General features: G+C 40.4%; 1 protein-coding gene across 2 annotated transcripts in view; it reads left to right on the forward strand.

Annotated features, from left to right (window-relative positions):
- The window catches only part of C1qtnf7 (C1q and TNF related 7), a 108,202-nt gene extending 104,026 nt beyond the window's left edge, over positions 1 to 4,176 (forward strand). For both annotated transcript variants that reach the window (XM_021163590.3, XM_029477693.2), the window contains exon 3: positions 536 to 4,176. In XM_021163590.3, coding sequence (XP_021019249.1) covers positions 536 to 1,167 — 632 coding nt within the window. In that variant the 3' untranslated portion in view covers positions 1,168 to 4,176. The remainder of the gene's footprint in view (positions 1 to 535) is intronic.
- Positions 4,177 to 16,546: the final 12,370 nt, after the last annotated feature.

The following is a 16,546-nucleotide window of genomic DNA, read 5'->3' on the forward strand; positions in this document are numbered from 1 at the left end:
CTCTGCAATGGAGTTAATACTTTTTAGTTAGTAAAATTGTTGTGAGATTTAAACAAGATAATTCATGCAAATAAAACATTTAATATCAGTCCTGGTATAGTTGACAAATAACAGATTTGATTTTGATTAATTACTTTATTGTGAACTCAAACAGGAATGGAACAGGGCAAAGACTAAGCTGTTTCCAAAGCATCATCTAGTTCTGTCTGCCCCGAGACTCATTCTGTAGTCTTTCTGTAGTGACAAGTACCAGGATATGACTAATATGCACCAGCTAATCTGTCTTTAAAATAATATCTAATTAGTTTAATTAGTTAGGGGCTAATTAAAGTCTCTAATACTGGAGGAAATCTATGACAAGCTTTTTTAATTTTCAGTCTTAGTATATCAATGATTTCCAAAGGCTTTTTAATTAGTGGGATGCTGTTGATAGCTGACTGTTTTCAGACATGTTTAAGGTGTGTTAGCAATGGGTAGGTATGTTATCTGTGACTCTCTAGAAGAACTATTAATTAGCTATTGATTATTTTTGAAGGTCTAAAAGGTAAAACTGGACCCCTGGGCCTTGCTGGTGAGAAAGGAGACCAAGGAGAAACTGGGAAGAAAGGACCCATAGGACCAGAGGGTGAGAAAGGAGAAGTCGGTCCAGCTGGGCCTCCTGGGCCAAAGGGAGACAGAGGAGATCAAGGGGACCCAGGGCTGCCTGGAGTGTGCAGGTGTGGAAGCATTGTGCTCAAATCTGCCTTTTCAGTTGGCATCACAACCAGCTACCCAGAAGAAAGACTACCCATCATATTTAACAAAGTACTCTTCAATGAGGGGGAGCATTACAACCCTGCAACAGGGAAGTTCATTTGCGCTTTCCCGGGGATCTATTACTTTTCTTATGATATCACGTTGGCCAATAAGCACCTAGCAATAGGGCTGGTGCACAATGGGCAGTACCGAATAAGGACCTTTGATGCCAACACAGGGAACCATGATGTGGCATCGGGGTCCACAGTCATCTACCTGCAGCCAGAAGATGAGGTCTGGCTGGAGATCTTCTTCAATGACCAGAATGGCCTTTTCTCCGATCCAGGCTGGGCAGACAGCTTGTTTTCTGGGTTTCTCCTCTATGTCGATACAGATTACCTGGATTCTATATCAGAGGACGATGAGCTGTGATCCAGACTACTACAGGCCTGAATGTTGCGAACATGAGTACCACAGTGGCTGACACTCTACTCTGGTTTGCTAGAAGGTGGAGCAAGTGATACAGGGATTCAGAAAACGTTTCTTACAGACGACTCTGGCCGAGTTATCAAAATAAGACAAACCACCAACTAGATGAAATCACAGCAAAACGAATGGCATACAATAACCTCAGACATGGACCCCCTAAAGTAATGATCCTAAATATTGAAGCAAATTAAAGCAAATGATGTTAACAAATTTGAATGCCCTTGGCAATACAACCAGCTGGAAATGACACTGCCTCATTAAATATTCATAAAACCCCAGTTTTGTTTGTTATTTAGGACAGTCATAACATTACAGTGAAATTTGTTGACAATTCTCAAGAGTCAAAAAAAAGTAAGAGATGCTAAGAATTTTCTAACAAATTAAATAGTGACAAATTTCTTTTATTTATTCTTTTATGCTTATACATGTTCCAATAACTCTGTGTGTGTGTGTGTGTGTGTGTGTGTGTGTGTGTGTGTGTGTGTACCAGAAGACATCAGCTGTCTCTCTTCAGATGCCATCCATCTTGTTCTTTGAGCCAGAGAGTTCACTGAACCTGGAGCTCACTGATCTGGGTAGCCTGGCTGACTAGTGAGCCCGGAAGCTTCCAGTTCCTATCTCTCCAGCACAAAGATTACAAGGGCGTGCCCCCATGCCTGCCTTGTATTCATATGGGTTCTGAAGGATCAAGCTCAGGTCCTCATGCTTAGAAAGCACACACTCTGGACTGTGCTATCACCCCAGCCGTCCGCAGCTATCTAATGAGACTGTGTGGAGCAGACACTGAGTGCTGAACCAGACAGAGAAAGATGGCAGTAGCCTTATTTCGAGCAGGCTAGAGTGTGGAGAGCACTTTGACACAGTGGCATGAGATGATCACCATGGTAAACAGATCGATTCTATGCTAGAGACACGTAGACCGTGACTCCTGCCTGGGGTTGAAAGCCAAAGATTTCTCACAGAGAAAAAGCACTAAGCATGCCAAGGTACAAGTGTTTCTATGGGTCCAACAGTTGCAGAGGAAAGAAGGGTTCACATTCTGTAGTCTCCTCATCCCCTCTGACATGTCAGTGTTATTTTCAATTGAGAAGGAATGAAAGACAGAAAGAGGTAAGTCTGAGAAAGGAACTCAAGGTGGTGATTGGAGCAAAATAGTTTTCTAACACAAATATGTTTCTTCCAAACAAGGGTGCTACTTAAATTATGGGGGGAAAACATTTCTCACAAATTTCCCAGAGTTAGAATGCAGCAAACACACGTCCCAGATCCATGAGTAAGCTGGAGTGAAGATGAACAGGGAGGAACCTGAATATCAGGGCAAACTATTACCTTCCAAGCCTCTCACTTCCTTCAGCCATTTTTATTAGAGTTGGCATCTGCTGCCCACTGTGATTCCCTATTTAATCTCAGCCACCATGATTCTGTCTTAAGTATCACTGCTGTGGTCTGCAGTAATGTCATTCTCTTGTCTTTCGTCCTATATCTTCTATGTGTCCTTCTCCTTGTTCACTAAGGATTTCAGTGCCTGATATCCATGAAACACCAGGCTGGATCCTGTGATAAAGAAGGAAAACCAAGATGAATGTAGCCTGGTCTAAGCCACCCGACTCCTAAGAAGGCAAGAAATGATATGCATGCCTACAAACCTATACACAAGTACCAATGCTCTGAAAAAGAAAATGCTAAGTCCCAGGAGGGTGACTGTATTTATAGAATGGGTCCCAAAGTGAGGCACTGCCATCATCAGAGGTGACACAATGATCACACAGCCTGTGTATATGAAGTGCCCACCTTGAGTCCAATGTATTACTGTATTCTGCCTGCTGAACTCTGTCTACTTCTTGCTCTCTGAATCAATCCATAGGCTCAGGGGCCAACAGCATCAAGAATAGACAAAAAAAGAAGAAAAGGTGGGTTTGAGATATTCACTTATCTCTAGATAACAGCCACTGCTAGAATTCCAGGCTACAAAGCATAGCAAACAGCCAACAGAAATACACAATAAAATATAGGCCATTTGAAACCAGGTGAATTTCCTAAAGAAACTATGAAGACTGTCTTGTCCCACAAGATTGTTGTATAATTAAAACTTTCTTCTAACTGTGTTCTTCTAATGCAATTTTGAGCAAGGCCTTGTTAAATAGCTGAAGATAAGGTTGAGTTCTTGATTCTCTACTGAACAAGTATTGGGATTACAGGCATGCACATCTATGCCCAGGTTCGTGGTGCTGGGGATCAAAACCAGGGCTTTATCCGTGCCGGGCTAACAATCTACCAGCTGAGTCACAGTCCCATCCTAACAAAGGCATTTTGTCAACATCTTGCAAATGATTCTTCATTACAAAATCCATTTCCTGTAGTTTTTTTTTTAATGGAGTTTCTTTCCCTGGTTTTATGCCCAAGATGAATTTGATTTTAAGTTATTAGCAGGGTAACGATGAGGGTCAGACAACTGCTGTGGGAAATGAAAAGCAGGTTTCATATTAAAATGATTAAAAAAAAACTTCAGGAAATGCTTGAATGTTTGTGTCTTTGAGTCCTTAAAAAGATCTCAGCCATCATTTTTCTACATCTGTGAATATTTTTGTAAAGCGGGAGGAGATTGGTTTGTTTCTAAAAATAATCCAAGTCTCAGTCCTATCATTCTTGGTAAGGACTACCTTGTAATGAATATGTATCATGTCATATTTCTGTATTATACACTTCCTTCTTCTAGAAGATCATGAGCCCTAAACAGATACTGGGTCTACCAGCAACTGACCTTGGACAAACTAGTCTTCAAATAAAATACATATGAGTGATTTATTGAAACCTAGTCTGGGTATTTTGTCATAAAGGCCAAGTTTCACTAAGACAATCTTGACTGTAATTATGCCCTAGTTTTACAAGTAGAGAATCAGGGGGACAGAAAGGATAAAACATGTATGAAGTAAATCCTAAGTGCACAGTAGTTCCAGGCAGTCTGATCTCAAAGTCAGCATTCTTCATCATCACTGTGGAACTCCAACTCCACGGTGCTTTCCTAATGGTGACCCACTATATTATTGACACATGCTTTCATTTGTCTATCTGTACAGAAGTATTCCTGTATATATCTCAGAATTCTACCTGCCATGGTAGGTGCTCAATAAAATCATGCCAAATTAATCAATGAAAAGTTCTTTTTAATGTAGTCTTCACACATGGAGAGAAAGAAAGAGAAGAAAAGGGAGAGGGAAGGAGAGAAAGAGGGACATCAGGCCTGGAAAGCCCTATAGTCACCTGCACATTAATCCAGACCTGCTAGAACCTGATATATGCTAATTCAGGAGAGACAGAGACAGACTAAGAGAAATTTGGAGACAGACCTGGTTACACAGGCTTTGGCAGCAATGCTGTACCTTTCTCACCTCAAGATCAATTCTTTTCAGGGCTAGCTTCAACTCTGGCAAGATTTTATTTTGTGACAAAGATGGCCACCAACAGCTGAGGTTGGCATTGCTTTGTGATTTGTTTGTTTCTTGTTTGATGGGGCTAGGGACCCAGCATGAATTTGTGATCCCGGGAGGGAATTCTAGCAGAAGGCACTAATTCTGGCAGAAGGCTCAGATATGACAGACAACTGACTATGGTTGATCCTGAGTATATCCCTTAACCAGTTAATGGCCAAAGGGATGAACCTTGGTAGTTATTGTGTCACACCCACCCCTGGAGCTGGTATAATTCTCACTTAAAAGTCCTGGTCCCAGGTTTAGAACAAGATCATTTCTCAATAGAAGATAAAGGCATCAAGTCTAAACAATGAATTATTGGTTATTGGCAATCAACTATCTCCATACACAGTCAAAACTCCCTTTATTTCTGAATGATGCACAAAATGTGTATCACTAGAGTTTCTTTTCTCTGAAATAATCTGACTTTCTATAACATTTGGTCAGAATTGACTGGGTACTTCCTACCCTGTGACCTGGCATCTGTGATGGTTCAGCCCTACAGTCTGTCATAGTCTTGGCCTCCACTGATACTTTAAATGAAATAGTGTTACTCTCAACAAGCTTCCTTCTTCTCGCTGAAAGCTCTGATTTTTTTTTTACCTTAGTTACTTAGGAGATTCAACAATTCTCTTTAATACTGATTTTTAAAGAGCATTAGTGAGGCATCCTTTGAGATTAATCTCTTTATGGAATCACATGGCCGAGTAAACTGTTTGTTCCTTAGAGAACATAACACTGGCACTGAAAAGCCACCCTAGCTCATGAACTACCATTCTTGCAAGACTTCTGAGAGAGAGAGAGAGAGAGAGAGAGAGAGAGAGAGAGAGAGAGAGAGAGAACAACTACCTAAGATACTAGTAGTAACCATTTACTAAGTGCACCCTTTGTTAATGGCCTCATGAAGAGTATTTGTAATATGTACTTCTTTTATTTTTTTTAAAGAGCCATGTAGTGACATAATGTGTTCTAACTTCTATAGAGTACCACACCCAGTTCCCACATTAAAAGAGGAAAGCTGATATGGACATGTTGGGGGCCTGGAGCTTGAGAGTGCATGAGGTCAGCATCTCTTGGGACCACATACTAAGGTCTCTGGCTTCTGATCACATGCTACTTGGGGACCAGGTATGAAGTAGTGGAACACAGTCTAAAATATTTCTCTACAGAGACTTGAATGAAGAAGGAATTTCATTCAGTGGTGTGGGTAGGACAAAATGTATCAGGTAACAACCTTGAGGTATCTGAACCTAAAGCAATGTCAGACACCTCAGAAGACTGAGCATTTGTAAAACTGAATATGTAGGAAAGGGACCGTGCCACCAGAGGGATTACCACAAATACATAGAAGCAAGAAGCAAGATACCTTCCAGCTATTCTTCTGCTTTGTCTCACTGGTGCCCCATTCGTCAAACCAAACTCCAGGACACAAAGCATTCTGAGTGACATGGTGCGCAGAAATGAGCTTCCTCACAACTGTAGAACTAAGAGGAGCAGAAGATGGGCAGAGACCTCAGGAGAGTGGGGGAGGGCATAAGGCTCCCCTCTTAAATCACTTCCAACTCCAAAGTTTCAAAATGCCCTGCAGGGGGGCACAATGAACGAAGAAGGGCAGCAGACAGCCTTCCCACTGTTGCTCGAGGCTACCTAAGAGATGCAGTCAGCAGCCCTCAGGTCCCCAAAGCAACTCAGCTCTATTTACCAGGAATTTGCATGGACATATTTTGCTGTAGCCTTGTGGAGACAGAGGGCTTTGCCAATCTCCCTACTGGAAGTCCTCTTTTAAACACTCAGCAGCAGCGAGCAGTGGAGGAAGCATTCAGGGATTCTGAGTCCCCAAAACATTGCTTTTTGGCCCACATGAATTAGATGGCCGTCCACATCCATCAGAGACAGGAAACCCAAGTAATGTGCCCACTGCCATGCCTTAGTGAGTGCAGTTCTAAGTGCTGCCTATAGTCCTGCATGCTCAGGTGCTGACACACCCATTGCTCTACCTCCCAGGGCCTCTGCTTTCCTGCATTTTCCGGGACATGTTACAAATATCTGTAACACTTTTTTTTCACACTTTTTTTTTTACCATAGTAAAACTTCAGGATCCTCTGTTTGACTGGGAGACATGTTTGTCGCCTCAGGACTGGCTCATTTGTGCCCAAAATACTCAGTGTGGCCAGACCACAGTGCTCTGAAAACAATGACAGGCCGCAATCTACCATCTGCCTTTTTCTGTGCAGAGAACAAAGACTGGCTCCAAAGGCCCCATGCCAAGCAGAATCTAAAAGAGAGTCTCCATCACTATATCATTACGGCTGTAAAAGCACACCCACTCTGAATTCTTTGCAAAACAGCCCCATCTATAGGGGCTGCATGCACTTATATGTCCTTCTTAGATTTAACCCTGAGGTAAGGTGAGGGCAAATAGGAACACTCTCTCCCTGGACCGTATTTGCACCCCAGTGGCATTTGCAGATCAGCTCCAAAACACATCAAATGTGTTATCCAAGTGAAGTGTCACAGGAAAGGAAAAAAAAATGTAGGAAAATTCCCACTGCCATACTGTGGTTCCCAAGAGACACGTTCACACGTTTCTTTTCCTGCATCATAGTTTCTCACCCTTGGCACTGACAGCTTTGGAACAGATCATTCATGTTGGGAGGGGATACCTGCACATTATAGGATGCCCTGCAACACCCCCTAGCATCTACCTGTAGAGATAGAGGAACATCTTCTGGCTCATAACTATCAGCAGTGTCAAATGTCCATGGGTGATAAGAAACTGTCCCAGTTGAGAACCAGTTCTCCACACTGTTGGCATGCTGACAGGTGTAGCAGCAAATTAAACCACCAATTTGGCTCCCAGCAGGCCGTGCACACTTCACGACTAGCTTAATAGTTGGGCACTTTTAAAACTCCTCGCAGTTGATCTTCACAAGACCAAGAGCCTCTCCTCCCATTGATGACCTACTAGGCCATCCTCTGCTACATATGCAACTAGAGACACAGCTCTGGGGGGCGGGGTACTGGTTAGTTCATATTGTTGTTCCTCCTAGAGGGTTGCCGACCCCTTTAGCTCCTTGGGTACTTTCTCCTCTAGGTCCTACATTAGGGGCCCTGTGTTCCATCCAATGGATGACTGTGAGCATCCACTTCTGTATTTGCCAGGTCCCAGTGCAGGGGAATACAAGGGCCAGGAAGCTGGAGTGGGTGGGTTGGAGAGCAGGGTGGGGGAATTGTATAGGGGATTTTCAGGATAGCATTTGAAATGTAAATGAAGAAAATATCTAATAAAAATATTTTGACAATGTGGGTTATATCTAATTCTTTATTTCTCTACATTTTCTAGAGCAAAATAGAGTTCTATGATCTCCTGGATGAGGATCTTTATAGGTAACAACGACAATAAAAATATAAGTATTTTCTCCAATTCTATATGCTCACATTGGAAGAGTAGGGATGGCAATGGCTTGGTTGTATGCCTGCATGATACCAAAGCTCCATGTCATGTGAACTTGTTTCCATATATCTGAAAGGGGGAGTAGATGATACCTATATCATAAGATTGTTGTATTGACTGAAAAAATATTTTGTGAATAAAAAACCAAAAAACAAAAAGTCTCCACTGCTACCAAACACTCCCCTCTGGTATTCCTGAGTTACCATCTTTTTTGTTGTTGTTGTTCTTCTATTTTGTTTTGTTTTGTTTTTTCAAGACAGGGTTTGCATCTTTAAAATCTTTAATATCTTTTAAAATCGATATTTCATCTCTGCTATCCTAGACCCAATCGGGGAAGTGGCTTTTAGGGCCACGTTCCTGGATTCTTACATGTGCTGGGGGGCCTTTGCGTTTCATCGCTCTCCTTCCCCATCATGGAGTTTCTCCTCCTCTTCCCCTCACCGTCAGTCTCTTGCCAGCAAAATCTAAAAGTCCTGCCCATCTCCCGGACCAGCCATTGGCTGAATGGCAATTCTTGATTATCAATCAGATCCTCAGGTCTGGAAGCATGGCTTTTTGGGAGCCGAAATAAGACAAAGCATTAGAACCGATTCCCCACAGACAGAGCCTGCTCAGGATCCGCAATCTCCCTTTTGGCCTGTAACCAGCTCCTAAGTGACATTTGTATAGGTATACTCCCACAGTTGGACATCAGTTCCTTCATGACAGCCTCCAATAGACATAAATTCATCCTGGAGTTGTTCAAGAAGCAAGAAGAAAACTCTGTCTTAGCAATATAAACTAACCAGTACCTCCAGAGCTTGTGTCTCTAGCTGCATATGTAGCAGAAGATGGCCTAGTCAGCCATCACTGGGAAGAGAGGCCTCTTGGTATTACAAACTTTATATGCCCCAGTACAGGCAAATGCCAGGGCCAAGAAGCGGAAGTAGGTGGGTAGGGGAGTAGGGATGGGGGAGGGTATAGGGAACTTTTGGGATAGCATTTGAAATTTGAAATGTATATAAAAAATATCTAATAAAAAAATGAAGATTATGACATGGGAAGAAAGAAAGAAAGAAAGAAAGAAAGAAAGAAAGAAAGAAAGAAAGAAAGAAAGAAAGAAAGAAAGAGAACTCTGTCTTACCCCAATTCCCTCTTGCTACAGATAGGTTATTCTTAGTCTAAAATATACACACTGCAAAGCCTCCTGTTTCTAAGAACTTACTACAAGAAAGTAATTAATATTTGCAAAGGTTTAATTACAGAGTCTTACATCAACAAAGCGTGTAAAATGGAAATTTGAAAAAAAACCTGGGTGTCTGATAATAGAAGATGTGTTAAATGGACTGTGATTCCTCCCTCCAACAGAGGACAGTTATTAAAAAGGAGGATGGAAATACATTGGCACCGCAGATGATCGTGAAATATTAACTGAACAATGGCTACTGGATGATATGTTCAGCAATGATCCCATGTTAAAATAAACATGTGCATGTATATAGGGAAAGCTTGAATAGAATAAGTAAGAAAAGTAATTAAAATGCTATATTTCTACCTTCTGACTTACATTTCAATTTAGTATAATAAAGCATTTCACTTCTTGTATGTTATACTTTCACATAAACTGCTAGAGTGTAAGGTAATTGCAAGCTATTTTACTTCCAAAGAATTGCAGAAGAAATGCTCTAAGGAGACAGATGAAAACAAACTCCTTAAAATTGTGGATTGAAGTGTGAAATGACATCACCCTAAAATTTCCTGGTGACGTATCCGGATTTTTATCCCGGAGGATTTCTTCAAAAAAAAAAAGAATAAGGCACAATAACCGGAGTTTGTAAGTAACTTTTTAAAGTTACCCCATTCTAACTTGAACAGAAAAGGAAATTAGCCTTGAGTTGGTATCATTTTATTCTGTTTTTTTTATTGGTCCGGAACCATAAACCCAGTGGGTTAGCCATAGCATGAAGTCACTCAGAACTCAGAACCAATGCATTTGTCAGATGGCAAAGGGTTTATGAGCCGCAGCAGGAAGAGAATCTGTGGCTGTGCTCCATTGCCATCAAGGGATGGCAGAATTTCTTAAAATAAAAGCTTGCCACATTTCATCAGAATCCCGGGAAATGATCTGAGAGCTGAAGGGGCAGAAAAGCTATAAACTCTAGGGAAGTTGTAGCTGACCAAATGTTACCAAAGTCTTTCTCAAGACTAAGTGGAATGCTGTCCTGTACTCGTAAAGGCTGTCTGATCTAGTCCCACCCAGCCTCAGAGCAGCTCATCTGCTAATAATGAAATCACTATGGGACAATAATAGGGAATTGTACAGACTTTCTAGAAAATATCCAGGTCTTACTGAATTCAGAACCAGAGGTGTAGCTACACAGGCAGTCCAGAAGGACAGACTACTGCCAAATAATAGTTAAATGGCTGGTGTGTGACATGTCAGGACACAGCGGAGTATGCATCTGTAGGTCAAGATACACTCACAAGGAGCAGAGACTGAAGGAAAGGCCATCCAGAGACTGCCCCACCTAGGGGCCCATCCCATATACAGCCACCAAACCCAGATGCTATTGTGGATGCCAGGAAGTGCTTGCTGATGAAAGTCTGATATGGCTGTCTCTTGAGAGGCTCTGCCAGAGTCTGACAAATACAGAGGCGGTTGCTCGCAGACAACCATTGGACTGAGTGTGGAGGTCCCCATGGAGGAGTTGGAGAAGGGACAAAGGACCTGGGGGGGGGGGGATTGCAGCCCCATGGAGAAAGCTAGCCAGACCCCCAACCCAGAGCTCCTGGGAACTTGACCATCAACCAAAGAATACACATGGAGCGACCCATGGTGCTGGCCATTTATATGGCAGAGGATGGCCTTATTGGACATCACTAGAAGGAAAGGCCCTTGGGCCTGAGGGTTTTCGATGCCAAAGTATAGGGGAATTCCAGTATGGGAGGACAGGAGTGGGGGAGTGGGGGAACATGTTCATAGAGGCAGGAGGAGGGGGGATGGGATAGGGGTTTCCAAAAGGGAGATCTGGAAAGGGGAAAATATTTGAAATGTAAATAAAGAAAATATCCAATAATAAAAAAAAAGATACGCACACAAGCACTCGCTGTCCATCTGAGTCCCCTTAGGACTTCCAGAAAAAACTCAGGAAACTCATTTGTGAATCTCAGATTGCACAATAGTAATCATTTAGCTTAAGATAAATTGCAAGTATTCTCCTGAGTGTCCAATATTATTCTTCACCTAATCTAATCTGTTTGCCTAGACCTCATCTGCAAAGATATAATGGGAATACAGGTGTCCTGCAGAAGGTCAATGCATACAATATCTAGTAAGAAGACACTTCTTAACCTAGGAGAATCTATGTGTGATGGCTGTCTGATTCCATCTGTGAAGGTGAACCTGCCCATGGAAGTACATGTGTGTCGTCTGTGAGTTGACACTTGGTATCTTCCTCGGTTTCTCTCCACCTTACTTTTGAGACAGAGTTTCATACTGAGCCTAGACCTCTCCATTTCAGTCAGGCTGGATGGCCAGCTGATCTCTGGAACACACCTGTCCCCACTGCTCCCTCCCCTAGCACTGAGGTTATAGGCATGCAGTGTCATACCTGGCTTTTACATAGATTCTAGGGATTCAACTCTCGATCTTGTGATTATGCTGCGAGTAATTTGCCCACTGAGCCATTTCCCGAGTCCCAAAAGAGTTTTCAAGTTGCCAGAATTATCTGGATCAGAAAGACATAAGATTAACTGGATAGAAACAGAAATGAAACTTCAACTACCTTGGACAATGTACTCAAATTCTTCAACTAGGGGTAAACAGGATGTGACTGCCTGTATGAACTCATTAGGCAGACACTGCAGTGGTAGGCTCAAAATTTCACAATAATCCTTCTGAGAGCCAAATGTGTTGATATGTGTTAAAGTGGCTGTTTTCACTAATTTCTCCTAAACCCACAGCCTGAGGCAAGGATTAGAATGTAAGCAATTTATTTGGAGGGTATAGGAAACACCAATAGTGTCAAGGAGAGTCAGTGGCGGCTGATGCTTATCCAAAGAGCAGCCAGTGGGAATGGCTAGTACACATAAACTCAAACACACACTAACCCAAACATTTCCTGCTGTAGTACTTAACTCCTGTTCTCCCACCACAGCAAGCCCTATTCTACCCCAACACAACTAAAATATGTGATGCTGACCTAAATTCCCATCTCATGAAGATAATGAAGTCCTATAAGGAGAATATAAGTAACTCACTGAAAGAAATACAGGAAAACACAGCCAAACAGGTAGAAGCCCTTAAAGGGGAAACAAACAAAAACCTGAAATAAAAAAACAGGAAAAAAAACAATCAAACAGTATAAAGAAATCATAAAAGTAGACAAGCCTGGAAATGGAAAAACCTAGGAAAGAGATCAGAAGCTACAGATGCAAGCATCACCAACAGAATAAAAAAGATAAAAGAGAGAATCTCAGGCATAGAAGATACCATAGAAGATATTGATACAACAGTCAAGGAAAATACAAAACATAAAGATTCTAACCGAAAACATCCAGGAAATCCAGGACACAATAAAAGTACCACACCTAAGAATAACAAAAATATAAGAGAGTGAAGATTCACAGCTAAAAAGACCAGAAAACATCTTTGACAAAAATCATAGAAGAAAACTTCCCCAAATTAAAGAAAGAGGGTAGCCATAAGTGTACAAGAACCCTACAAAACATCAAGTAGATTAAACCAGAAAAGAAAATCCTCCCATCACATAATAATCAAAGCACAAAATGCATTACAGAATGAAAAAAAAGAATATTAAAAGCAGTAAAGAAAAAAGGGTAAGTAATATATAAAGGCAGACATATCAGAATTACACCAGACTTCTCAACAGAGACTCTAAAAGCCTGAAAATCCTGGACAGATGTCATGCAGACACTAAGAGAACACAAGTGCCAGCCCAGGCTATTACATCCAGCAAAACACATAATCATCATAGATGGAGAAACCAAATGTTCCATGACAAAATTAAATTTAAACAATATCTATCTACCAATCCAGCCCTATGGAGGATTCTAGAAAGAAAACTCCAACACAAGGAGGGTATCTACAACAAAGAAAAAAACAAGAAATTAAATGTCTCACAACAAACCCAAAAGGAGAGAATCATACATACATAACACCATCTCCAACAACAAACATAACAGGAACTAAAAATCATCAGTCTTTAATATCTCTCAACATAAATGGACTCAATTTCCCCCAAAAAGACATGAGCTAACAGACTGGATATGAAAGCAGGATCCAGCATTTTGCTGCATACAAGAAACACACCTCAGTGGCAAAGGCAGACACTATCTCAGAGTAAAAGGCTGGAAAAAGGCTTTCCAAGCAAATGGTCCCAAGAAAAAAACTGGAGTAGCCATTCTAATATTGAATAAAATTGATTTTCAACCATAAGTTATCAAAAAAGATGAGGAAGGACTTCACATTCATCAAAGGAAAAATCTACAAAGATGAACTCTCAATTCTGAACTTCTATTCCCCCAAATGCAAGGGCACCCACATTTATAAAAAAAAAACATTATCAAAGCTCAAAGAAAATATTGAACCTCACACAATAATAGTGGGAGACTTCAACACCCCATTCTCATTAATGGACAGGTCATGGAAACAGAAACTAAACAGAGACACAGTGAAACTAACAGAAGTTATGAACCAAATGGATTTAACAGGTATCTATAGAACATTTCAACCTAATACAAAAGAATATACCTTATTCTCAGCACCTCATGGTACTGTTTCCAAAACTGACCATATAATTGGCCTCAAAACCAGTCTTGACAGATATAAGAAGATAGAAATAATCCCATGCATCCTATCAGATCATTAGACTGATAGACTTCAATAACAACAAAAACAATAGAAAGCCCACATACTCATGGAAACTGAACAATTCTCTAATCAATAACTTGGTCAAGGAAGAAAGAAAGAAAGAAATTAAAGACTTTCTAGAATTCAATGAAAATGAAAACACCGCACATCCAAATGTATGGGACACAATAAAAGCAGTGCTAAGAGGAAAATTCATAGCACTAAGTGCTCTCATAAATAAACTAGAGGCATATTAACAGCATACCTGAAAGCTCTAGAACAAAGAGAAGCAAACATATCCAAGAGGAGTATACTGCAGGAAATAATCAAACTCAGGGTGGAAATCAACCAACTAGAAACAAAGATAAAGATACAAAGAATCAACAAAACCAAATGCTGTTTTTTTTTTAAGAAAATTAACAAAATAGATAAACTCTTAGCCAAATTAACTAAAGGACACAGAGAAAGTATTCAAATTAACAAATCAGAAATGAAAAGGGAAACATAACAGAAACAGTAAATTTTTTTTAAAAAGTCATCCAATCTTACTACAAAAGCCTATACTCAACAAAACTGGAAAATCTAGATGAAATGAATGATTTTCTAGATAGAGACCAAACCAAAGTTCAATCAAGAGCAGGTGAACTATCTAAACCATCCCATAACCCCTAAGGAAATAGAGGCCTTTACTAAAAACCTCCCAACCAAAATAAGCCTATGTCCAGATTGCTTTAGTGCAGAATTCTACCAGAACTCCAAAGAAGAGCTAATACCAGCACTCCTCATTCTATTCCAGAAAATAGAAATAGAAGGATCACTACCTAATTTACTCTATGAAGCCACAGTTACCCTGATACTTAAAACACACAAAGAGTCAACAAAGAAAGAGAACTTCAGACCAATTTTACTTATGAATATTGATGCAAAAACACTCAATGCAATTCTAGCAAACTGAATCCAGGAACACATCAAAAACATCATTCAGCACAATCAAGTAGGCTTCATCCCAGGGATGCACGGATGGTTCAATATATAAAAATCCATTAACATAATCTACTGTATAAACAAACTCAAAGAAAAAATCACAAGATCATCTCATTAGATGCTTAAAAAGCATCTGACAAAGTACAGGTATTAATGTTAAAGGTATTGAAGATATCAGGAATTCAAGGCCCATACCTAAACATAATAAAAGCAATATACAGCAAATCAACAGCCAATATCAAATTAAATGGAGAGATTCTTGAAGCAATCCCACTAAAGTCAGGGACAAGTCTAGGCTGTCCACTCTCTCCATATCTATTCAATATAGTGCTTGAAGTTCTAGCTAGAATAAAAACCTATTCCCAACAATAAAAGAACTGCTGGGGAAATCACCATCCCCGACCTCAAGCTGTACTACAGAGCAATATTGATAAAAAAAAAAAAAAAAAAAAAAAAAAAAAAAAAAAACGCATAGTATTGGTACAGAGATAGGCAAGAAGATCAATGCAATATAATTGAAGACCCAGAAATAAACCCACATACCTATGGACACTTGATCTTTAACAAAGAAGCCAAAACCATACAGTGAAATAAAGAGAAAGCATCTTCAATAAATGGTGCTGAACCAACTGGCAGTCTGTATATAGAAATGTGAAAATAGATCCATAACCTTGCATAAAGATCAAGTCCAAGTGGATCAAAGACCTCAACATAAAATCTGATACACTAAATTGAATATAAGAGAAAGTGGGAAAGAGCCTTGAACTCATTGGAACAGTGGGAAACTTCCTCAACAGAACTCTAAGATCAAGAATTGATAAATGGAACCTCATGAAACTGGAACACTTCTATAAGGCAAAGAGCATAGTCAATAGGACAAATCAGCAGCCTACAGAATGGGAATAAAAAACTTCACTAACCCCACATCCAATAGAGGGTCAATATCCAAAATATATAAAGAACCCAAGAAGTTAACCCCACCAAAAAACCAACCCAATTTAAAAATCAGGTACAGAGCTAAACAGAGAATTCACAGAGAATCTAGAATGATTGAGAAGCACTTAAAGAAGTGTTGAGAGTCCTTAGTCACCAGGGAAATGCAAATCAAAACAAACCTGAGTTTCCACCGTACATCAATCAGAATGGCTAAGATCAAAATCTCAAGTGATATCACATGCTGGTGAGGATGTGGAAAAAGAGAAACACTACTCCATTGCTAACTGGTACAACCAGTCTGGAAATCAATCTGGTGGTTCCTCAGAAAATTGGAAATGGATCTACCTGAAGATCCAGCTATACAACTCTTGGGCATATACCCAAAAGATGCCTCACCATACCACAAGGACACATGTTCCACGATGGTCATAGCAGCCTTATTTGTAATAGCCATAAGCTGGAAGCAAACCAGATGTCCCTCCACTGAAGAGTGGATACCCAAAATGTGGTTCATTTACATAATGAAACACTATTCAGCTATTAAGAAGAGGACATCATGATTTTGCAGGTAAATGGATGGAACTAGAAAATATCCTGAATGAGGTAACCCAGACCCAAAAGGACATA

The sequence above is a fragment of the Mus caroli genome, unplaced genomic scaffold (genome assembly GCF_978045245.1).
Source record: "Mus caroli unplaced genomic scaffold, Mus_caroli_1 scaffold_4, whole genome shotgun sequence".
NCBI classification, from domain to species: Eukaryota; Metazoa; Chordata; class Mammalia; order Rodentia; family Muridae; genus Mus; species Mus caroli.